The sequence below is a fragment of the Neolamprologus multifasciatus genome, chromosome 15 (assembly GCF_963576455.1).
Source record: "Neolamprologus multifasciatus chromosome 15, fNeoMul1.2, whole genome shotgun sequence".
Classification (NCBI taxonomy): Eukaryota; Metazoa; Chordata; class Actinopteri; order Cichliformes; family Cichlidae; genus Neolamprologus; species Neolamprologus multifasciatus.
The window spans coordinates 36531127-36555934 of record NC_140453.1 but is presented as its reverse complement, the minus strand read 5'-3'; the positions used below and the strand labels follow the sequence as shown (position 1 = coordinate 36555934).

General features: G+C 39.9%; 1 protein-coding gene and 1 long non-coding RNA gene across 2 annotated transcripts in view; both read right to left on the bottom strand.

Annotated features, from left to right (window-relative positions):
* Nucleotides 1–24808, bottom strand: part of LOC146502667 (uncharacterized) — a 264594-nt gene that overhangs the window by 234935 nt on the left and 4851 nt on the right. The gene's annotated exons all lie outside the window — the stretch shown is intronic.
* Nucleotides 1309–23253, bottom strand: stxbp6l (syntaxin binding protein 6 (amisyn), like). The gene is made up of 7 exons (XM_085132759.1): nucleotides 23055–23253; nucleotides 17857–18024; nucleotides 12016–12146; nucleotides 11603–11921; nucleotides 11403–11501; nucleotides 2263–2420; nucleotides 1309–2110 (listed from the first exon to the last, which is right to left on the bottom strand). Exons 2-7 carry the CDS (start codon nucleotides 18008–18010, stop codon nucleotides 2087–2089), a joined length of 885 nt encoding a protein of 294 aa, XP_084988885.1. The 5' UTR covers nucleotides 18011–18024; nucleotides 23055–23253; the 3' UTR covers nucleotides 1309–2086.

The following is a 24808-nucleotide window of genomic DNA, read 5'->3' as shown; positions in this document are numbered from 1 at the left end:
GCTGCAGCCAGTGATGGGTCCACTGCTTGTCACATCCCAAAGGCAGTTTACAAACCCAGTGGAAGGATTGTGGGGAGGGGGGGGGGGGGGGGGTTGTCACTGTAAACAAAAAAATTTGTTTTCTCAGAGAAAGAATGGAGACTCTTGCTGATACATCAGGATCCGTCATCATGTGTGATCAGTAAATTGGGGTACATCATGAGACTTAATTTTCACCCGGATGCCATCCACATACCTGAACCAACGACTTGGTGGTGTTCCACCATGACCAACACCATCCCCACAGATAGAGTGTCCAGGGAAGCAGAAAAGCATCATATCAAGAAGGCCCTGGGCAAATGTGGTTATTTGGTCAGAGAAAAGAAAACCACTCTGTTATATTATAGTGTATACTATATATTGTAAGTTGCTGGACCTCTCTAAGGTCCAAGCTGTTTAAAAGGTGAGGTAACTGTGTTGCTGGGGTTGTGCCAGCTGGTGTCCTTCCTGCGCTCTGGGTCTGTTAGCTGTTCATAGGCTCCTCTGGTGCTTTAAGCTTCTCATCCTGGCTGTTCGTGCTACCAGGGTGGGTCTGGCATGAGCTTTCTGGCCTCTTTCAGATGTTGGTGGGGGCTTTTGGGCTGTGGTGAAAGCCCTTTTTCACATTTTCTGGTTCTATGCACTGGTGTGCATTGTGGATCGATCCTTATCTTTACTTTGCGTGGCATTTCTGGATTTGTGTTGCTTTCTTTCACCACCATAAGAGCTGGTGTTTGTACCTTTGTGATTTGGGTGGCCGTAATGGGAATGGGGTGCCTTTTTTTCTCTCTGTCTTGGTGTGGGTGTTTGTTTGTTTATTTATTTTTATTCTTCCTTTTTAGCTTATAGGGCTGATGTCCATTAAACTGGACAAATTTTAATGGACAGACACTTACAGAGCTCTTTTACTCTAACTCAACACTCAAAGTGTTATGAGACTTTGGCTGAGAACCTACACAGAGCACCTCATTCACCTAATCATGACCTATAGGTCATCTGTAGGTCATGAATAGGTCATGAGCTACCTCTGACTCCTAAGGAGAAAAAAAGACAGGCAATGGAAATCAGGAGGTTCTTTGTTTACCTTTTAAAAAAAATAGTGTCTCCTTCACATCTTTTGTACTGTGAGACTAATATGTGGACTATTTTTTATTTTTTACTATTAGAGGAACAGCCCAGTATAAGATACCCTGTATAAGCTCAACATGTTTTTATTTAATTAGATCACAGAGAAGAGTTGATAGGTTTGAAGAAAAATTTCAGACATCTACCACATATATAAAATGGCACTAGAAGGAATAAAGAAAACATTTAATACAAGTTGGGTTAGAATGAGTCAGTCTGATTTAATTAATCCTCTATTCACTGCTGTGAGTCTTCTAAAGGCAGCATTTAAACATCCTTAAGGTACCCTGTACCCTAACCACTTAAACTAAACCATCGTATCTACCTTCACTCCACTTTCTAAGACAATACTAACATGGACTAAATGACATACACAGCACAGCAGCGTAAATACAGCGTGACACTTTGATGTTCAGGAAACATAATGTGAACATAGTAGACAACACATAAGACACTGGACAGTGAGTGTACATACACACGCACAAAAAGACAGAAGGATAACAACAACTGATAATGCCAGACTAAAGAAGACTATGAAATATACAAATTAAAGCACATTAAATCAACATAAAATCAAACTAAATCAAATGGAGTAATTAATGCCATTCACTGAGAGCAGTACTAATTTTTCTCTGGAGTGGCTTTCAAATAAATTTCAAGGCTATTGTACAAAAGCTAAAATACAAAAGCTATTCTAGAACAACACAAATGTTAAATAAATCCACGTTTTCCTTTTCATAAAAGTATCTGACAACAGACAAAACACAGTTCACGGGATATTTACCTATGGGCAGAGGCGCCCCAGAACACAGGGACATTTTATTTAGTTGTCTTTGATACATTTAGTTATAATAGAAACAAATTAGTGACAGCCTGGAGTAAATCTTCTTATATTCTTCTTATTAGCATCTTCCAGAGTTAGCGGTTCTCTCTCCAATACACTCTACTTTGAATACTTCAGGGCTAGCTGTATAGGAAATAGAACAACAGAAATAAAAAATGTATGGCAGTTAAATTTTGACAAACAAACAATTGTGCAAATATGGGTTATCTATTCTACTATCTATACTATATACAATTTTGAATGATTAATCTAGCAGAGAAGGCTGTATATGTTACCTTATGAGCAGTGTCTGCAAACTGCTGGACTTTGTGTGTCAGTTCCACAGTTTTGTCCTCAGCACGAGTTAGTCTGTCTCCACGCTCGCCCAGAGTAACATTCACCCTCTGGACTAAACTACCTACACTTCTGCCTTTGGCACGGTTCCGCATTTGACCTGTTTATATACACACACAAAAGGATATTGAGAGAATTTTATACTTGTCCGTTTAGTAAGAAAATAGTGGACCAAATACCTTTACAATATGTCCAGTATCTTAAACTTAGGTCCATATTTCTTGAGCTTCTGAAAATCAGAGACTATTTTTTAAAAATTGTTGTAATTTCTAAAAGGTAGAAGCAATACTTTTGCAAAACTGCACTTAATCTCATTTGGATTTTTTCTTTCTTTTCTTGATTTGTTTTTTGTTTGTTTGTTTAAAATGTAATGAACAGAAGTGGACAGAGGCAAAATGACAAAAGAAAGAATCACTGCCAAAATAATTACTGTAACCATAACCTAACTGTATAACAGCATTGGACTGGCATAACAAAGTCCAATGCTGTATGTGACCCAGATCGATATGGCGTAACTAAAGGCTTTAGCAAACCCGCAGGACGTTGGGTGTGGGTATTGTTCCAGGCGCAGGGAGTGCAGGCCCTCACATACTTCCTGACATCTTTATCCAGAGTATCCCACCAGAAATACCTCATGAATATAGAAGTGGTCTAACTGTTCCTTGAATGGCCAGTATTTGGCCAGTATGAACCCAGTTCAGGACGGGATGCTGCTGGCACATAGCGTTGATTCGCTGGACCAGTTCCCAGGTCAGTTTCAGTCTCCAGCAATGTCCGGCTATGTACCCAATCTTGCATGTAGAGTGGAAGATGGTTGGGAGATACGAATGATCAGTTCGGGGACGAACTGGTGAGAAAGTGCGTCATGCTTGTCATTACGAGAACCTGGGCAGAAAGAAATGGAAAAAATGTGCCTGGTGTGCCTTTAGTCTCTTAGGTATTCTAAGGTAAGTTAAGTTCTTGTGAGCAGCCCATATGGTGAATGGTTGCTCCATTCTCTCCAGCAGGTTTCGCCACTCCTCCAGGGAGGTTTAACTGCTAACAGCTCCCGGTCGCCCACATCATAATTTCTCTCTACAGGGGTGAGGCGATGAGAAAAAAAGGCACACGGCTGGAGTTTAGCTTGGTGACCAGAACGCTGGGACAGGACTGCCCTGACCCCAGTGTCGGAGGCGTCTACCTCCACTATGAATGGTTTGTCTGGTGAACAGATGTTTTAGTGATGAAAGCACTGTCAGCTTCAGGTGACCAGGTGAATGGAACATTGGTGGACGTGAGGCATGTTAAGGGTGAGGCTACCGGGCTGTAGTTGCGTATAAACCATCTGTAGAAATTGGCAAACCCCAAGAACCATTGAAGATGCTTCCGTGGTGTGGGAGTTGGCCATTCCTTGACCGCTTGGGCTTTGGCCGGACCTGCCTTCACCTGCCCTCCTACCAGGATGTAGCCCAGAAAAGACACAGACGGTAAGTGAAATTCACAATTTCAAGCTTTGACATAGGATTCGCTTTCAAGGAGGTGCATGGACATGAGCTTGGTGTTCCTCGAGTTTTCAGTAGATCAGAACATCATCCAGATATACAAAAATGAATCTGTTCAAAAAGTCTCTAAGAATATCATTCTCAAGGGCTTGGAAGACTTGGGGCATTGGTTAGCCCAAAAGCATTACCAAATATCCAAAATGTCCAAGTGGTGTATTGAATGCAGTCTTCCGTCATCTCTCTGTCTTATGCGAATCAAATTATATGTGTTACAGAGGTTGATTTTGGCACCATGAAGATGTTTGAAAGCAGAGTTTATTAAAGGCAGTGGGTATTTGTTTTTGACTGTGATGTCATTCAGACCCCTATAATCTATGCACAGATGAAGGGTTCTTCAAGGACGGGGAAATTATGCCTGCTGCGAGAGATTCCTGAAAATATTTTCCATGGCTGCTCGTTCAGGCCAGGACAAGATGTAAAGACAGCTAGTGGGAAGAGAGATCCGGGGAGGAGTTCAATCACGCAAGCATTTGGTCTGTGAGGTGGAAGTGAGATGGCATTTTGTTTACTGAAAACCTCCTATATGTCATGCTACTCAGATGAGATGGTAGAGAGATCTGGAGTGGTGTTGTTATGGGCATGAGGTTCTGCATATTCGGGTGGGCAAACGGAGGTGAGACAGGTTAAGTGACAGAACCGCGACGGAGGCAAGTTACAGTACTGGAAGGGGAGCAGGAGTGACAGGAACTGGAAGTGCGTGAGCCAAAGGCCTGTGGGGTCTGTAGTTCTGCTCAGCTTCTTTTTCTTTCAGGCGGTTGTCAATCCATAGGGAAAGGGAAACTAACTCCAGAAACTGCGAAAGAGGCAGGCTAATCGTGAAAGACGAGCTGATCTTTCATGGTTTCATTTAGCACTTGCAAAAATATCCCCTGTAACATCCGATATGGCCAGCCAGTGGGGTGGTTTGGTTTAAACTAGATTAAAACCAACAATGCTCTTAAATATATATATATATATATATATATATATATATATATATATATATATATATATATATATATATATATATATATTAAAATAAAATAATTAAACATGCTCAGCGAAAACAGGTTTAGCTACATTCTGGACCATGTCTCCAGAATGCACTAGCTAGCATGCTGATTGGAGACCGTAACAGTCAATCAGAATTTTTGCATCCAAGTATTTGATTGGTTGGTTTTGTGGCACACTTATAATGGTGTACAGAGAGTTGTACGCGCACGGAGCAGAGATGTTGTGAGTGCGAACGACAGACTGAGAGCAGGTCAGCAGATGTCTGTCAGCACACAGAGCAGAGATCTGAGCAAGAGCAAATGCCAACAACTGAGCAAGAGGGGCTGTTATTGTGCGTGTATATAGATAATAGCAAAAACTGAAATACATTTCTTGCAAGCAGCAATGAATTTTGTTCGCTCAAATTAAACTTTTGTTACCTCATAATAATTTTCTCCTCAACATGCAACATTCGCACTTGCAAATGGAAATAATAACGCCATATTTTTGGATGTATTGGTTTCTGCAGTCTCAACTCTATCACAATGTAAAATACACTTTTTGACATCACTGCACGCACAGTACACAGCAACACCAAAGTCAAATAATGACCATTAATAAGCATTCTTAAAAAGAAAGGGGATATGGTAACATACGAAGGTGAAAAGATGTATAATATTATGCTTGCCCAAATTTGTAGCTATTACAGCTTTAACGCCTCTGTGAAGGCTTGAGCCCAACTCCTAAAAAGAAAAAAACTCACACCATAAACCACCCTTCACCAAACTTTACACTTGAAGGTATTGAAACTGAAAGCAGCTGACCTGAAAGAGAGGGTCATAGCTAAACTGGGAACTGGACCATCCAAGGTTGATTACCAAGACTATGTGAAGTACCCTCTAAAGGTCTACTAGAAGATAATATGGAGAATCAGCCAACTGGGACCATCAGTAAGAACAAGCAGCTGATGTACACCACAGCAACAGTGATCCTTGAGATGCTTGGCTACAAGTTAAACAGCCGCAAGAAGAAGGAGACTAGAGACCAAGATCAAGGCAGCATGAACAGAAACTAGTTAACTATCCTAGCTGTAGAAAGGTATGAGAATGGGTTCCAGAAGGTTAACTACACTGCTCAGTGGCAAGGAGCTAAGAGCAGCCACAGCTTCCCTGAACAGGCTTTGGTAACCAGACATCCAAGAAAGAGTCTCAAGCATGAAGAGTTGGACAACATCAGGCCCTAGCATAATTCATGCCTACTGGATAAGATGCACCCAGAATGGCTAACCAAAGAAAGAACAGCCCTTATCCTCAAGGATCTCCGCTAAGAACCAGTCTTATCCAAATACCAGCCAATAACCTGCCTCAACACAACATGGAATGTTTTGTCAGGCATCATAGTGGCCATGATGAACTGGCACATAGCTCAATAGATCAGCAGGGCCCAGGAAAAATATGTAGAAACACCAGTAAGACCAGACTGACCAACCTGTGTATTGCCTGAACTGAATAAAAGAAAGCCTCTATGACTCAATGCCTCACACATGGACCCTAAGAGCGTTTATCTGAAATTTGCTGAGGAATGTGATGAATGACAATAGAGGCCAAGTTCAAACCAATTTCATATGTCACCATCACACATTAACTCTGTGGATAAAACATAAAGTTCACCACGGAAGAAACAAACGATAATTGTCTGTCTTCCTGGACTGTGCCGTGCGCATTGAAGAGACTGGGAACATCAACACTGAAGTTTACTGGAAGCCCAGTACCTCCTCTTTGACTCACGGGCTAGTGTGCAATGAAGATGGTGTTTATTATACAGAATGGATGAACAGAACATGAGTCGGATGACTGGCTGATTGACTGACTGAAAGACTGACTGAACTGAACCAACTGAACTGAACAAACATACATGCGGGGTAGACAACGTTAATGACTAGACAATGAACTGGTGGAAACTGACGACTTAAATACACAGACTGATGAGGATGATAATGAGAGTCCAGTGAGTACACAGCCGAACATAATGTGGCTAATGACACATATAGTGGAAATAGAACGTAATGCACAGAGACAGAAAGTTGGCACAGTGAAACACGAGCATGTAGAAAATAAACTGAACATGAACAAACTGAAGTTGCTGGGTCAATGACCCAGGAACACTGACAATATGTAGCCGGTGTATCCAAAAAACTCTGGAGAGTCTTCTCCAGGCACAACATCCCAGTTTACTTCAGACAGAAAATGGTTCATCCCAAAGACAAAACACACAAATCTAACAATGTAGTGTATTCTGTAGTGTAGCAAGGAATGCACAGACCTCTACATTGGAGAGACCAAACAGCCACTTTATAAACGTATTGCACAACATAGAAGAGCCACCTCCATGGGACAATACTCGGCTATCCATCTGCATCTAAAGGATAAAGGTCACTCTTTCGAGGATGCCAATGTTCACATTTTGGACAGAGAAGATGGTTTGAAATAGGAGTGAAAGAAGCTATCTAGGTCCACTGTGAACGGCCATCTTTGATCAGAGGCGGTGGTTTACGACACCAACTGTCTGCCATCTATAATCCAGCTTCGAGATCTCTTAACAGACGCCTTAACGCCCACTCACATTCTGGGAATATGAGTGGGGCTAGATTTCACCATGAGCTCACCCGAAACCTTGGCTGATTGTGACCCACACCCCTTTTCACACCTTGGCTTATGTGATTAGGTAGAGGATCATTAGGGGGTCCATTGTCCCCCCCGGGACACTCAAACAGGGCTTAAATATGGGACTCTTCACCATTTGACCCTAGAACTGAAGAAGCTTCTTGGATGAGAGGTGAGAGGTGAAACATCTTCAAGCAACTTAAAGAAGTCCAGACGATTTTTTTCTTTCCAAGCTAGGTTCAACTTATACACCAATATGCTGATAACATTTTGAAATGCAAGTCTACTGATACAAACAAATTCATACTATTACCATCATCCTCTGCTAGCATTATCAATAGCAACACATTGTTAAGCTATTGCTGTGGAACTGTTTACTTTTAATTGTGGTGCAGCTTGGCATGTGTCCCATCCATTACACTGGCCCTATTACTGGTTTCAGTGGAATGCTGTGCTCACTCTTAGTCACAGAACTAATGGCAGCTATTGTATGAACCTCCCTGAAACAAACAAAGTCTCCTTTCATGTCAGGATCTCATTACAAAGAGGCCTTTCTCCGGCAACAGAAAGGTGCAGCTCAGCAAGAACAATAGACAAAAAGACAGAAGGGAAAATGACTCTGAGGCATGCTGAGGATACAATGAGCTGAGGAGTCCCATTAAGACAGGAGGAAATCTATGAATCAAAGTGTGTTTTTTGAGCCATGCAATAGACTTTTTAGAAATCCTCTAGACCTAGTACCAATTTCAGAAAAGGATTGCCATTTCATTAGATCTATTAGAATCATTTGGAGGAATTTCGTGGATTGAAATATTGGGAGTTCCTGTGAATAAAATGTAAAAAAAAGATCTTATATCAGCATCAGACAAACTCATGATTTGTTTAGTGCATGCTGGGGGTGTACAATAGGATACAAGTGTTTTTCTAGTTACTGACCATTCACAAGACTTCAGTATACAAGGCACATTTAACCGTACATTCATACAGTGTTTTATTCCATACACCTTATCTATGTCACAGGAAATTTAGAATCAGTTAACAAGCATGTCTTTGGACTGTGGGAGGAAGCCAAAATACCCTGAAGAAAACCTACACATATAGATTATAGAAACTCCACAGAGAAACCCCATTCAGGGTTTGGACCTGCAACCTATTCCACCACCATACCACTTCAGTTAGAATACCACTAGTGTTAGATTCACATTTAATTAACCTAACTTGAGCTATCATTTACTATCCATTTAATGCCTCCAATTTGAGTTTCATTTTTTCCCTATCAGCAAAAAATGGACTAGCATTTACACAGCATTTGAGTGGTCTCATCGACTCTTCAAAATGGCAGCAGCCTCGTCAAAGTGAGAAGAAATTGTGTTAAATAAAAAAGGATATGGAGCACATTACTTATTACAGAGCTCTCCAAAAGTTGATTCTGTTCATCTGGACGTAGCGTTTTCAGTGGGAGAAACGTTTCGTCACTCATCCAAGTGACTTCTTCAGTCTCAGCTGACTGCAGGTTTCCCCAATCTTATAAACAGTGCATTTGTATAATGACTGAAACTAGCACCACTGAAGCAACAATGGGCTGGGAGGACAGTTCCTCCATCATAATTACAGAGCTGCTTCTCACAGGATATTGATATTGTTAACACCATCCATCCATCCATCTTCATCCACTTTATCCGAGGCCGGGTTGCGGGGGCAGCAGCCTAAGCAAAGAGGCCCAGACCTCCCTCTCCCCAGCCACCTCCTCCAGCTTATCCGGGGGAACACCAAGGCGTTTCCAGGCCAGCCGAGAGATATAATCTCTCCAGCGTGTCCTGGGTCTGCCCCGGGGCCTCCTCCCGGTGGGACATGCCCGCAACACCTCACCCAGGAGGCGCCCAGGAGGCATCCTTGTCAGATGCCCGAACCACCTCAGCTGGCTCCTTTCGATGTGGAGCAGCAGCGGCTCTACTCTGAGCCCCTCCCGGATGGCCGAACATCTCACCCTATCTCTAAGGGAGAGGCCAGCCACCCTTCGGAGAAAGCTTGTTTCCGCCACTTGTATCCGCGATCTCGTTCTTTCGGTCACTACCCACAGCTTGTGGCCATAGGTGAGGGTAGGGACGTAGATTGACCGGTAAATTGAGAGCTTCGCTTTTACACTCAGCTCCCTCTTCACCACGACGGACCGGTGCAGTGCCGGGTGGCGGCCAGGAGCGGAGGCCCTGGCGGACTGACCCCCGGCTGCCAAGACTGGCAATAGGGACATAACACATAACACTTTTATGCTAAATTTATAGCAGGTAAAACAGGTATTGAACACCTGCAGCTTGCATGTATTATTTTAGGGTCTATCTAAATAAATATATTTAAAGGTACTGTTGGCATGAAATTCAATTCTAATCCACACATGCGAAGAAATCAAACTATAGATGTCCATAAATTATGTCTAATAATGAGAAATGACACAGGGAAAAATTATTGAACACCCTTACTGAAATTTATTTAATACTTTGTTCAAGATCCTTTGTTGATGATGATAGCTTCAAGACGCCTCATGTGTGGAGTAACTAGTCACATGCATTGCTCAGGTGTGATTTTGGCCCATTCTTCCACACAGTCTTCAAATCTGGAAGATTCAGTGGGCTCTTTAATGAACTCTGAGCTTTAGTTCTTTCCATAGATTTTCACTTGGATTTAAGTCAGGTGATTGGCTAGGCCACTCACAGCTTTATTTCCTTTCTCTGAATCCAGTTGAGAGTATCCATGGCTGTGTGTTTGGGATCATTGTCTTGCTGAAGTGTCTACCCTCATTTCATCTTCATCATCCGGGTAGATGGCATCAGATTTTATCAAGAATGTCTCAGTACATTTTTTAATTCATCCTTCCTTCAATTATATGAAGGTGTTGATATGCAGTGCCTTTTGACCGTCAAACATGGTGTGCATTATGGCATCCAAAGACTTCAACATGCTTCTGCAATGATGTCTTGCTTGGTGAGCATGCACACAGGCAAAGGGAATTGTACCTGCCTGTTCCTGTTCTTTCTGTAGTGCTCCGTAAGTGGTCTATGGCTCTTGGACAACTCTTCTTTAATTTTTTTCACTCCTCTATCTGAAATCTTGGGGCGAGCACCTGGTCAAGGCCAGTTTATAGTGAAACAGGCAGACCAAGTTTTAATTCATTTGAAAGTCTAATAAAATTTGGCAACTGTGCCAACACAGTGCAGAGCAGCTACACAGAACTCGATTATCTTGTTAATAATTTTACATCTTGGCTGAGTACAACTCTGGATACTGGGGTTGCTCTAAAAAAAAAGAAAGTATCAAATCAGAAGTACTTGACTCCCTGGTATAACTCTCAAACATGTACCTTAAAGCAGATAACTCGTAAGCTGGGGAGGAAATGGCGTCTCACTAATTTAGAAGAGCAAAATTTTGCTTTTTAGCAAAATTATAGGCTAATCTCCAACCTTCCTTTTATCTCAAAGGGTTAGGGTTTTCTTATAAGACTAGTTGTAAAACAGCTTACTGATCATCTGCAGTGTGGGCAGTGGTTTATTTGAGTCTGTTTCAGTCAAGTTTCAGAGCTCATCACAGAACAGAAACAGCTTTAGTGAACACATAAACTTCTTATGACAGTGGACTCATCTCTGTACTTTTTCTGCTAGACCTCCCTGCAACATTTGATACTGTTGACTATAGTATTTTATTACAGAGATTAGAGCATGCTGTAAGTATTACAGGTTAGCAGTATTGACAGATTTAAAGATTAACTGCAATTTGATATATAACTACCTTCAGTCTGGGTACTAAGGGAAGACCAGTATAGATTAAGAAATCTTTGGATGTCATGTTTCCCATAATACAGACAAAACCCTCTTTTCACTAAACCTCTATATGTTCCTTTAGTCACTACCTTACCTTGACCTGGTGAGGGACTTTGGTTTGAAACCATCAAGTTTTTTACACGATTCAAGAAGGCTTTGCAGCGATAGATGACCAGATTCATGGTGCAGGCATCTAAATGAACAAACATAACACATTACAACAAAACAAAATTTTAACAAAAAATCTGTTAAGAAATAACTTTTATCATAACCTCAGTAACCATGAGACACTACCTTGTGTTAGTTTGGACTGGCAGTTAATGAATTCTGTGTGTTTGGGAAGAACAAAGCTCTTCCGTCGTGCCTGTAGGTTTTTGGATTCATAGGTATCTGGGTGACCAGCTCCTGCCAGTTCTTGATCACATTTATCAACTCGTCCCTGCTGGCTTGCCTTTCCCACTTTCCTTGACTTTCCCAGACCACCTGCTTTCCCCTCCCAGTGGGTTTGACAGGCGTGGTACAGGATCTGGACAAAAATACACTTGTCTGCTGAGGAGCTAGCCACCCACTGGTCCACAGCATTGTCAAAAACCAAATCAAACTCTGGGCTGTCCTGAAGAGGAGGACACAGGAAAACAAACAAAGCTGGCAAACAACTGAATGCATATGAAATGTAATATAAGGATACAACAGGTACTGCTGTTGACCTTGTTGGGGTTAATCCCGTTGACCTGTTTGAGTTGTTCAACTGTCCACTGGGACCTCCTGATGAAGGAGGAGGAGCCTCCAAACCGCTTCACCTTGGTGATGAGAAGCTGAGGAGGTCTGGTGTTGGTGACTAGGAAATAAATGCAAACCACAATATCAGAATTTAAAGCTTGTAATAATAATTTTACTAACACCAGAGATTTTGTTCTGATCATTTTAAACTAAATTCTTTAACATAAGATACTTGATAACCAAAGAACTGAACATTTAGAGTAGATTTCTTTTCATTTAGATGGTAATAAATTGCCTGCCCTTGAAGGCTACAAAGATAATACATTCATTAGAAGCTTTGCAATTTGCAAAAAGAGCTTGGGCACAGTGTTACTGGAGGCCAAGGTAATGCCATCCAAGCATCTAGCTAGATATCATATTTTGAATATTTGACTGAGGACTGAGTACAAAAACTTCAGTTTTATCTGAATTTATAAACACATCATCACCAGCAGATTATTTGCAAGTGTTCAGTTTCAAATTAAATCAATAGAAGCAAACCCAACAATGCATCTTCCGTTTATGCTCCTGGAGGTCATAGGCCTCAAAAATCACTTAACACTCATTTACTGTTTCACCTTTTTAGTTTGTTTGTTTGTTTTTTTGATTTGTTCAAATCAATGTCACCTTCATAAAATGTTAAAGTAGTTTGAGTTACTGCAGCACCTTTCAAGAATGCTTTTTGGTACAGCATAACCTCTGGCTGGTGGTGTTGTGTTTGTTGAAAAATAGTTGACCACTGTCAACGTCAACATAAGTTCTCCTTCAATGTCTTTTGCAGACTTTCTAGCAAGAGCAAGTGTTGGAATTGATATTTCTTATATTGGCATTTGTGCTTAGAAACATATAATCATTTGTATGCTGATAAGAATCGTAACCTTATTAGGTCTGATAAGATTCTGTGTGCATTTGTGTACCATGAGATGAGAAGAAGCAGTCTCGACGTTATAATTCCATTATAGCTTTTGAAACCAGACTGTTCTGTTTCTTGAGGTGCAAGACTTCACACCTTTAAATGTGCATTTGAGATATGACCTATTGCAAGTTTCTGTTTTTATAGTTTAGCAAGACGCTTACTTCTGTTTTTCTGCATACCTCATACACACAGTTTAAGTTCATTGTAAAGTCATATGTCTATGTATAGTATGGCTGGAAGAACACACACACATGCACCTACACACACCCACACACACAGAATACAGACACTGATGTTGTTCAGATATGCCTGCTTAAGAATGTCACGTGTATTTGCAATTGCATATTCATGAATGATTGCTTGCTGACAATAAAAAGGGCTGTAGCGAAGGAATAAGTCGAAGTTGGCTAAGGACAGGTGAAGGCCTGGGCTGACTTCCCCCGCGAGCCACAAAGACAAAGAGCTCTGTCTTGTCTTGTTTTGTCATGTAGTTATTGGTGTCGTGTTCCAATAACTACTCGGGTTTGTGCCTAGATAAACCCAACAGCAAGTTTATTAAAATAATATTTTAGTCTTTTCATCAGTTAGAACCAAATAAAATAAATAAAATGATCTGAACAAAACAAAGAACATTAAAGTTATATGCTGGGAGCTGCAAATGGTACTCCCAAACACCCAATCTGGGGTCTAATTTTTTATCCTACTGAACAAACTGGCCACACCTTGCATCAGATTTTTATAATGCTGACATTGGGGGGCAGAGAAGCAATGGCAGTAACAGTCCAGACACAGTCAATCACTCAGGTTTACTATTATACGCAATGGATAATTATAAATGGCTTAAGAGTTGCACAAATTAATAGGTTTTTGAGGAGGTCTCTGTGTGTCATTAGCGTGTGTGTGTGTGTGTGTGTGTGTGTGTGTGTGTGTGTGTGAGTGAATGGACATGGTCATGATGGGAGGGGTTCACTGCACCCTGCTGGGATGGTTGTTCGTTCCAGAGTGTGTGGCTGGATGTTCAATTCAGTTTTATCTATACAGCTCCAAATCACAACAAGTCACCTCAAGGAGCATTATATTGTAAGTAAAGTAAGTAAAGACCCTACAATAATACATACAGAGGAAAAGCCCAACAATCATATGACCCCCTATGAGCAAGCACTTTGGCAACAGTGGGAAGGAAAAACTCCCTTTTAACAGGAAGAAACCTCCAGCAGAACCAGGCTCAGGGAGGGGCGGCCATCTGCAGCGACCGGTTGGGGTGAGAGAAGGAAGACAGGATAAAAGACATGCTGTGGAAGAGAGTCAGAGATTAATAACAAGTATGATTCAGTGCAGAGAGGTCTATTAACACATAGTGAGTGAGAAAGGTGACTGAAGAAGAAATATGGAATCTGCTGGGGGATTCCCATTATGGAATCTCCCAGCAGATTCCATATTTCTTACACCTAAGGGGTGGATTCAGGGTCTACAGAGCCCCGCAAGGGACATGGGAGAAATTTTTTTTTACAAGATCTCGCAAAACTAACTCGGGATCTCGCAAAACTTTTGCGAGATCTCGCTAAAGTTGAATTCCAACAATGGCGGCAGCTACTTAGTTGTAATATTACTCTTTCTGGGTCACAAAATAAACTTTTAAGATATTTTGAGGCGTGAATGTAATTGTGTAAACATCAAATATCTGCTCGGTTTACAAGACATCACATATTTGCAAAAGTGCTCCGACGTTTTCGGAGATCTGACACCCACCATCTTGAAGCTAACGGGAGGTCGAGACCTACTACAGGCGGGAGGAACACCACTCTCCCAGCACATCGTGCCTCAACCTCCCGGTCGGCTTCGAGCTGGCCGTCTCCGCAGAATGCGGCTAAAACTTTTGCGAGATCTCACAAAACTTTTGTGAGATCCCGAGTTTGTTTTGCGAGATCTCGCAAAAGTCCGTCTTAATTTTTTTTTCTTCTCCCATGTCCCTTGCGGGGCTCCATAAGGGTCACCTGATCCAGCCCTAACTATATGCTTTAGCAAAAAGGAAAGTTTGAAGCCTCATCTTAAAAGTAGAGATAGTGTCTGTCTCCTGAATCCAACCTGGAAGCTGGTTTCATAAAAGAGGGGCCTGAAAACTGAAGGCTATGCCTCCCATTCTACTTTGAAACAACAAGTAAGCCTGCAGTCTGAGACCAAGGAGCTCTAATGGGGTGATATGGTACTATAAGGTCATTAAGATAAGATGGGGCCTGAGTAGGAATTTGAATTCAAACCTAGATTTAACAGGGTGCCAATAAAGGGATTCTATACTGTCTTGAATATGATAATATGCTAATGGGACAAATAAGTATCCATGAATATTGTATTTTGATTGTTATACATCAGAAAATTGTGAAGCCTTTATTTTGACACCTGGATAGACAGGGAAGCTTTTATTTTGACATGTCTATAGACAGGAAGCAGGAAGTGCAGAGAACAGTGGAAATGGCTACCCCTTTGTAATCATTTGTGTTGAATCCAAAACAATCCTTCAGAGGAGTCCTTCAGAAAGCAATGGTTGTAAGTTCTTTCAGTTCTTTGTATATTAGGTAATTAGTAATAGGGTGTTTTGTGACATTATTTTGTACCTTCTTTGAAGTGCAGTAGTTATAGGTCGTAGCCTTTGAGCTAATGATAAAAGCGTACACTCACCAACTACCTGCTCATTTTTCGTTGTATTAATGTCAGACTGTATATCATACAGGATACTTATTTTGTAGTCTCCTATGTTAGTGCCTAACTATACTTACATGCTGATTATATGACAGTCCTTTGTGTTTTTGTGTTTTGTATGTGTTTTTCATCACTCCAGTTCATTGATGTCAGTTCAACGTGATTGCTATGTACAAAGTCATTAAAGGCGCAAGTACGCTTGTCTTCCTGGCTCTTGAAACAGAGTTTGGCTGGCTGTTTATCTATGCCCACATTCAGAGAGTTCAACACATAGAGAGAACAGTACAGAAGCCAATATTGGAGAAACATGCTCTCTGTTTCTAGCCCCTGTCATTATGGTTGCTGCAGCATTTTGGATTAACTAAAGGCTTTTCAGTGTGTTTTTTTTTTTTTTTTAGGAAATCCTGATAATAACCTCAGTTTTATCTGAATTTAGAAGCAGAAAATTAGAGGCCATCCAGGTCTTTATGTCTTTAAGACATTAGTGCAGTTTAACTAATTGGTGTGTGTGTTATCTGGTTTCATGGATAGATAAAGTTGGGTGTCATCTGCATATCAGTGAAAATATATGCTATGTCGTCTGATGACACTGCCTAAGGGAAGCATGTATAATGTAAACAGAATTGGTCCTAGCACTGAACCCTGTGGAACACCATAATTGACCTTAGTGTGTGAAGATTCCATTTACATGAACAAATTGGAGTCTATTAGCTAGATATGATACAAACTACTGTAGTGCAGTACCTGTAATACCTGCAGCATGCTCTAATTGTTCTAATAGAATATAATGGTCGACAGTATTGAACGCTGCACTGAGGTCTAGCAGGACAAGCACAGAGATGAGTCCACTCTCAGAGGCCATAGGAAGAAGATCTTCCGAGTAGCGGGTGTTTCTTGGGTCAGCCCAGTGACCCTGATCTTGGTTCACACCAGGGTGGTTGGTCTCTATGGGGTTGGCTGTGCAATGCCCATGGGATTCTCACCCCCTGGTCGTTTGTGCCCCATCTAGGGCCTCCCTCTATCTCCTGCTGGATGGGTGCGCAGATATCGGCGAAATGTGTGGCCTCAGGTCTTCAGTACTCTTTGGGGCTGTGGTTCTCCCGGATCCATCTCGTTCTGTCTTTGGCTCCTGGGGGATGTTATCGTGGCTTACCACCCTCATTTTCAAAGATATTTTGTGAAACAGACACACTCACTCACTCACACACTCACTCACACATGCACTCTCTCACTCGCTCACTCTCAACAGGCAGAGGAAGACTGAGGACTAAATACACAGAGGTTAATTGTCACAGACCCAGTACCATGATAGTGTGTCTCATGCTTCTTGTTTTATTTTGATAGTGTGCTATTTTATTTTGATAGTGCATTATGTTCAGCTTTATTTCCCTGTCCTGTTAGTCTGATTAGTTCCAGCTGTGTTTCCCCTTCTCTCATTATCCTCCTTGTATTTAGTACTCGGTATTCCCCTGCCTGTTGTCAAGTCATCCCTCGTTGCTGTTTGTGTCACTGTGGTTTTCGCGCTACTCCTAGTTCAGGTTCTGTTTTCTTGTTTGTAGTGTTTGAGTTTCCTACAGCAATAAAAGCTGCCTTGCTTAGTTTATCCCTTATGTTTAAGTCCTGCATTTGGGTCCAGCCTTTACCTGCCACACAGCCAGCGTTGACAAATACTGCGTGCAGGTACATGTCACACACATGACTTTGTTATATTAAGTTCCTAACGCATGCAGAGACTATGTCAATTGACTATGCTTGCTATTTCCATTAACATATATTAAAAAAACAAGCTTGCAAAAGTGATGAGCAGTGTTGGACTTTTCTTAATATACATTAATACCTGTTTTAATTCACATATATCACAAATTATTTATGTTTAATTTTTTTCCTAAAAATAAATTTTATTTTTCCTTGTCTCCAAAAACTATGGAATAGGATCATGATTGAGATCTCACAGTATTAAAGTTGTATGACATATTCTTGATATTAATGGGGTTTTAAACAAAAACAACAACAAAAAAACAACAACAATATTTTGAGATGATAATTTCTTAGATTTGAGTCACAAAAATATGAATGTGCCCTGTCTGATTTTTTATGACTCTGGCCTCACTAGAACTTCAACCTACAGTTTTATTTTTTTAATCAGAAACATAGAGTGCCTAATATAGACTTTTACCTGATATACAGATGAATGTGGCATAATCCCCTTTAGGTCCAGTAGGCAGGAAAGCCATCCTCTTTTTTTTCCTCCTCCTCACCTCCACCGCCACCAGCATCCGCTCATCACGAGGGATGAAGATCTCTTTGTTAATGGCAGACTGAATGTTCATTGTTGTCCAGAAACCTACACAAATAAATGATATACATGACTGTTCTTGTTATCCCTGGTTAGGAATAATTACCATCCTATTATTACATCTGAGAGAGGGCAAACGGACTTAACATCCAGCCTTTTATGTTTGAAGTCATACAGAGCGGAGTTTATGTATATGTGTTTTTGCTAATAATAAATCATCTTTAATTCTTAATGAAATATAATTAAAGTATAAGTCTGATTAATATGATTAATGAGAAATGCAATTTGAATAATGAAATCTTTCTAATACTTGAGTTCTGACTTCCTGGCCTTTAACTGTGATTTGATGTGTGTGTGCTTCTGTGCTGGGACTGTTTGTACCAACAGGAAATGCAAACTTAGCACACAGCCTAGATTTTGCCTCAGGCCTTTAGTGCTTGGTCTGGATGTCTAAGCAAATATTCACTGAATGTCTGACTTTAACATGTATAGCTGAATAAGAGAAATTACATTTAGTATATTGTAATTGAAAAACAGAGTGATGGATTTAATAATAAATCATATTAAAGTAAAACATGGAAAAGAATCTTTAAACTACATTTTAAATCATGTTAAATTAAGGTCACACTAATAGGTTCTATAAATAGGGTCTGGCTGGACATCTGGTGACTAGATTTTAACACAGATGATTAGATGTCCAGAGAGAAAAAGAGGGAGGAGAGCGAAGGGGCGAACACATATAAAAACTAACACTAGTTCTTGTGATGGCCAGAAGGCATCATCTGAAGATTTGGCTCTGAGAGTCCACAGATATGCCAGATGAGCAACCACTGCCCAAACACCGTGGACCCACTAATTGGGTCTAATTGTAATTTAGACTTATTCTCTTCGCATTTTTTCTGTGGATTATAAGTTTAGGAGGATTTAGATTTCCATTGTTTCCTAATGGATTACAACTACAAGAACTGGGCTCCTTTCCTGTATATTCCCACAGAGATAGGTGCGTTGTTGCCAAGGCTTGCTCATTCGCTCCAATCTCTTTGTCCTCGAGGATCAGAATTAAATCAGTTTAGGTTAATTAGATTTAGTCACCGAGTTCACATATTTAATAGATTGCTGCTGATAATGGATCTGACTGAGGTGAAACCTTGACCAGAGGGCCACCCTGGCAAGCACGCTTTCAGAGGGAGGAGGATCGACATCCAGAGGAACTGAGTAGCAGTCAGAGCTGGGTGAGTCTCCCCCCTGCTCCATCTGTTTGCTTACTGGGTAATACTCATAGGATCAGAGATTAGTGCTTTTATATAGAGATTCAGGATTGCGTGTGCCTGGTTGAAGATCAACAAAGCCACTCTCAAAGGACCTCCAATACCAGGATTCACCATAGCAGCAGGTAATTAAAGAGCATCTATCCAGTGGACCACGGAATATAAACCTGAGTCAGTCCTGACCATGATATTTAAATTTTAAAAAAAAAAGAAAAAGAAGGGGGAGTTATTTAATTTGCTAGGGTCACTTTGTCATCATTATAGGCAGAATAAAAGTTTGATACAAAATATGTAATATTTAATGTCTGCTGTCATACATTGATTTACATTTGTTTCTTTTATATCTCATTATTCAGCTGGAACCTGACATGCTATACAAGTGGTCTCCATGGTTTCCAGAATGGAGCCTAGCATGTGCCTGCCTGAGGACAGGGCAAAGATTCACACTGTAATTTTCACTGCACCTTTCATAATGTTGCTTGACATGGTTTAATGACAGAATATCAATCTGTGAACACATTTTGACATGAAATGTATTCGGGTCACAACCTGACTGTGTATAGCCTATATTTAATAAATCACTTTAAAATACAGTTTCTTAATTTTAAAAGTCTCAAAACTTATTTCAATCTCATTTTTTGTCATTGGTCAGCCATGTAAAACAAAACTTAATGTGTAAGTAAGGTTCAGAGAGCTTTTCTTTGGAAAAGCATGTTTTTGGGATACGTCCACAAATAGAATAGGCGGACTATGTTAAGCTCAGAGAGTCTGTTACCCCAGTGACTGTTTAACCCTCTCAGGCTCAAATTAAACTTTTTGTTGCTAATGCACAACCAAGTCCTGCAGTGGTACTTCTGAGTGAAAAAAACTCATAAAATATGTATGTGAGGTAATCAGGTTGTTAGTTTTTAACTGTTGCAAATCGGCAACGCCTGCCTCGAGAAAAATGTCCAGATGATTGTTTAACCATAGAAACAAAAAACAACTTAACTAGAAAGATAGTTAAGTTAACTATCTTTCTAGGACAGAAAAATCCAGTTTTCCTCAGTTCAAGGTTAAAAAAACTAATAGTCCTTATCTAAACCTGCTGCTTGGAATAGGGGCCTGCAGTTGAAATAGTTATATCTTTCTTCTTTTGTAAAATGCTATAATCAAAGTGTTTTTAATGGTATTTTCCTTAGCTTTAGGTGGTTTGAGACCACACAAAGTCTATATGGGGCAGGGGTTTGGGGTTTTTTTTATATCCAGATGTGCTAGTTCAGCAGTCTACTGAAATGACTCCCTCATTTTCCTATCTTATTGGGGGTCGCTGTAGTTCAGGAGGTAGAGCAGGTCACCTACTGACTTCAAGGTTAGTGGATCATTGGCTCCTCGAGTCTGCATGCCCAGTAACGTTGGGCAACATACTAACCCCAAGTTGCTCGTATGAATGTTCGTTAGGAAGCACTAAAGACATAGAAGAAAAGTGCTTGTGTGAATGTGACATGTTGCATAGAGCACTTTGAGTACACCAGGAGAGTAGAGAAGCGCTATATAAGAATCAGTCCATTTACCATTTTATTGAGGATATCTAATTGACATAATGCTTTCCCTAGCTGCTCACCCTAACCATTAAAAATGAATTCCTAATCTTAACCCTTAGCCTAAATCTAGCCATTACCTAATTGTAACCCTGATACTAAAACCTAAAAGAGCCTCAGGAATGTCTTCAAACTTGTGGGGACAAGCATTTTGTCCCCACAAGTAACTGTTGGTCCCCACAAGTATAGTGGCATGCCAATTTTCTTTCCTCACAAAGATACGTAAACATGGTACACACATGCACACACACATGCATCCCACAAAAACATTGTTGATTTACATGCATTTTGGAATTTTGATTTTTGTATGTTTGTTGCATGTTTGTTTTTTCTTACAGGTGCAGCAGTTGGTGATACATGCATGTTTCTGTGCATTTCTATTTGTGCTCTATCGTTTTTTTCTTCACCTGCCTGTCCTGCCCTAGACACTGTCTTACTGTATACCACGTATAATGTAATAAATGAAACAACACGAATAAGAGGAGCCTATAGAGAATTTATAGAGCTGATATTAGAAAAGCAAAATGTGTTTGGCACGACAGTGTGTTCAGATCATAATTCTGACTGCAAAAGCTGCCCAACAGAACAGGATGAAAAAAGTAAAATAAAAAAAAAAGCTAATAAAAACCTAATTCTTATTTATTACAAAAAGCCCAAAACCATTTGTCGTGTCATAATCGGTCACACTGATAGAAAAATCTCAGTTACAAGTGGCATCTTAGAGATTATGTGAATATAAATATATTTTGTGAATATGATTAATACTGAGTGAAAACAGCACTAAATGCAGTGTCTTAAAATTTAGTGTAATGTATTTGCATTTGTTAAGCACTTTTCTAGTCTTATCATTTATGGCACTCAAGACTAAAAATCACATTCCAGCTCTTCAGGTTCAGAACCTCTATACTTTTTACTGAAAATCAGCTATAAATGATTCTCAGTTATTCTATCCAAATAGCAAAATGACACCAAATCAGGTTCAGATTGGAATCCACTTGCATGATGGGCTGGATCATCATAGATCACAAGGATCACAGACTTAAACCAGGTCAGGCCTGCGTCCATTTTGTCTCAAAACAACAATATGTTTGCTTTTATATATTCTTTAATGATTTAGAAGGCTGCCCTTCATTATTTAGTTAAATGTGAATCAGTCTAACTCTAAACACAGTTTAAAACATTTCTGCTTTTTTAAAATATTTTTTTCTGTCAATCTTCACTAATAGCAGACAACATCAAACACTACAGTTACAGGTGTTTCTATCTTTGAGACACCTTTAGTTGCTCTGCAACATTTGAGAAAGCATTTTGCTATTATTTGTATTTCCATAATATAGCAACAACTTATATATATATCGAGTTTGGAAATTATGAAAATGACTCAGTGATTGTGAAATTAATTATGGCCCTGTTTCTTTCCTTCTTTGTACCCATCTTGCTTTTGAGCATTACAGAGTCCCTGAGGGACTCATCCCTCACAGGATTGTTTTACATTATTGTTCATCACTCAGTAATCTATGTGTGAATCACTGGACATTGGCAGTTTTTCTTATCATCCAAAATGTACATGTTTTGGGAAACAATTTCTGAAACAAAGATTTTCTCTGGTGAGCCAATTCAACAGCTGCATATTATCAACAATATTATAATATTGTTGTTATCACTGACTTATAAATGCTTATTTTAATGATAAATGGAACGGTCCTTATATAACCCCCACTCAAAGCTCTTTATACAACATGTGCCATTCAACCATTCACACAAGCACTGTTTTCTATACTTTTTCCAACAAAGGTGCTTTCAATCTAGCATTCATACTTTAATTTGGCATGCAGGTTTGCCCCCATCCGAATCCTATTTTATTCTAATGCTTCATGTTTGATGGGATGTGTTCTGTTTTTTTTTGTTTTTTGTTTTTTTGGGGGGGGTTTTCGGGGGGAGGGTTGACAATTAAACACAATGAACAACAGTGAAATGACAAAGTATTCAGATCTTTGTCTTCAGTAGAGTACCACCATGCATTTACCAAACAAAGACTTTCATTGCCATAGTTATAAACAATGTTATTGTCTTCAGCTACGCTTCAAATAAATTACATCTTTATAAGACAACCAACCCAAAATTGCATGAAACAGTTAAGTCAAACATGGCTAATTGTGTTTTGATATTTTTATTCCTTAATCTACGTTTTTCACTCATTTACCAAACGTAAGTCTAAATGTTATCCTACCTGTTCTTGTTTTCTTCTCTATCCAAATCCTGGACTGGTCTTTGTTTCTACTCCAGTGAGACTCTTGTGTTAGTACAGATGTTCAGTTAGTACGTGGTTAAATTGATCAAATACTTCCAAGGCTTCAGTCCTGAATTTATACCCAGGCACACTAAGTGGCGTGCCTTGCTGTGAAGGCACACAGCAACCATAGTCCATCCCATTTCAAAAGGCTGACAGGCACATGGTATGAGCCAGAGAACAGACAGTTGCTGTCTCAAAAACTGAGCTGTCCGTGGAAGTCTTCATTATTACACATGTGCAAATCTTTATCAGCCAATTAGAATATTGTGAAATTATTTAATTTTAATAACTGTATATATCTATATATAGATGTGTATATATATATAAAACTCTTTAAACCTAAAGTAATACTCCAAAGGAGAAGAGCTAGCTGCAGTTTTACTGATTACATTATATTATTTAAATATATTTATTTACTTGTATTGTTTATTATTAATACGATTATTCTCTCTGTTTCCTACTGAAGACACTGCATCACTCCATGAACACATGAGACAAAAGCCACTACAACCCCAAAGTTTTCTGAACTTTTCTATACATAACAATTAACATACAATGAATAGCTTAAATAATGCTATGTAACTAAACAATAATTTTAAAAACAAGAATACAATATGCCAAAAAAATAATAAAGTTAAAACCAATTTTAAAAAAAATAAATAAGAAAATTTAAATAAGCTTAAATTGAAATGACATAATCCCATAGGGAAATTCATATGTCTGTCATAGCTCATCTATTAAAGCCTGATGGTTGTGGGTGCGAATGATTTTCTATATCTCTGAATTTATTCTGTGAATTTTATTTTATTTTTTCCAACAGAGAGAGGAGTACTGATGTTACTGTTGTATTTAAAGTGGCTGAGCAGAGTTATTCAAGATGCCTTCAAATATCTTTAGAGTGCAATTTTACACCATCTCCTACCACTAGAAATGATGTGATATATAACAATGCAAACATTTTCTAAATCAGTACAGCAACAACTGAGTTTAAAAGGGCTTACTAAATGGTGTCAACATCATAGCTGTAATGTATTCAGTCTTTTCTAGTCTTTTAACATGGACCCAATAAACAGAAGCCAGCATAGCAGAAATATGGTCTTTCTAGTCCCTGTCACTACTTTCACTGCAGCATTTTGGACTGAAGTCTTTCTTGGGAGGTTTTTTTTTTTGTTTGTTTTTTTGTGATAACCTGTTTTCTACTTGGATCACTGAATCCATCAGACGTTTTAGGTGGAGTCCAATTGCCAAACAGAGAGTAGTTCAGGAGTTCAGCAGTGGGGCTAGCGGAGGTGACAAAGCAGTTCTGGAGACCAGCTGCATGCCCAGCAGCAGAACAGATCTGGAGGCCACGCGATAGGCAGGCGACTGAGGAGGCGTGACCTGGGAGGTGGCCTGGCAGGAGGCCAACAGTTACTGTATAGCAGGTTAGTCAGAGGCCTGTGCCTTGAAATCCTACGTTGTTGGTCATCTGCTGTTCAGCTGGAATGTTATTATTGTTATTAACAGACAACCCGAAACCATCACTGTGCTCGAATAATTTAGTGGGAGTGGCCATTCCATAAATTAATGTCTGACATTAAAAACCCAACTGCTTCTGATGGTGTTCCCCCTCCCTAGTTTATAAGTAGATTAACTGTTGCAAAAGCACTGCCAATCTCTTTTAAGTTTTCAAGCACAGATTGCTATTGGTC

Excerpts from the sequence above, each read along its gene's own strand:
- stxbp6l (XM_085132759.1), bottom strand. The coding sequence starts at position 18,010 with ATGAACATTCAGTCTGCCATTAACAAAGAGATCTTCATCCCTCGTGAT. Across the intron at positions 11,922-12,015 it reads ACGGGATTAACCCCAACAAG|GACAGCCCAGAGTTTGATTT; the intron begins GTCAACAGCAGT and ends CCTCCTCTTCAG. Across the intron at positions 11,502-11,602 it reads CCAGTCCAAACTAACACAAG|ATGCCTGCACCATGAATCTG; the intron begins GTAGTGTCTCAT and ends TTGTTCATTTAG.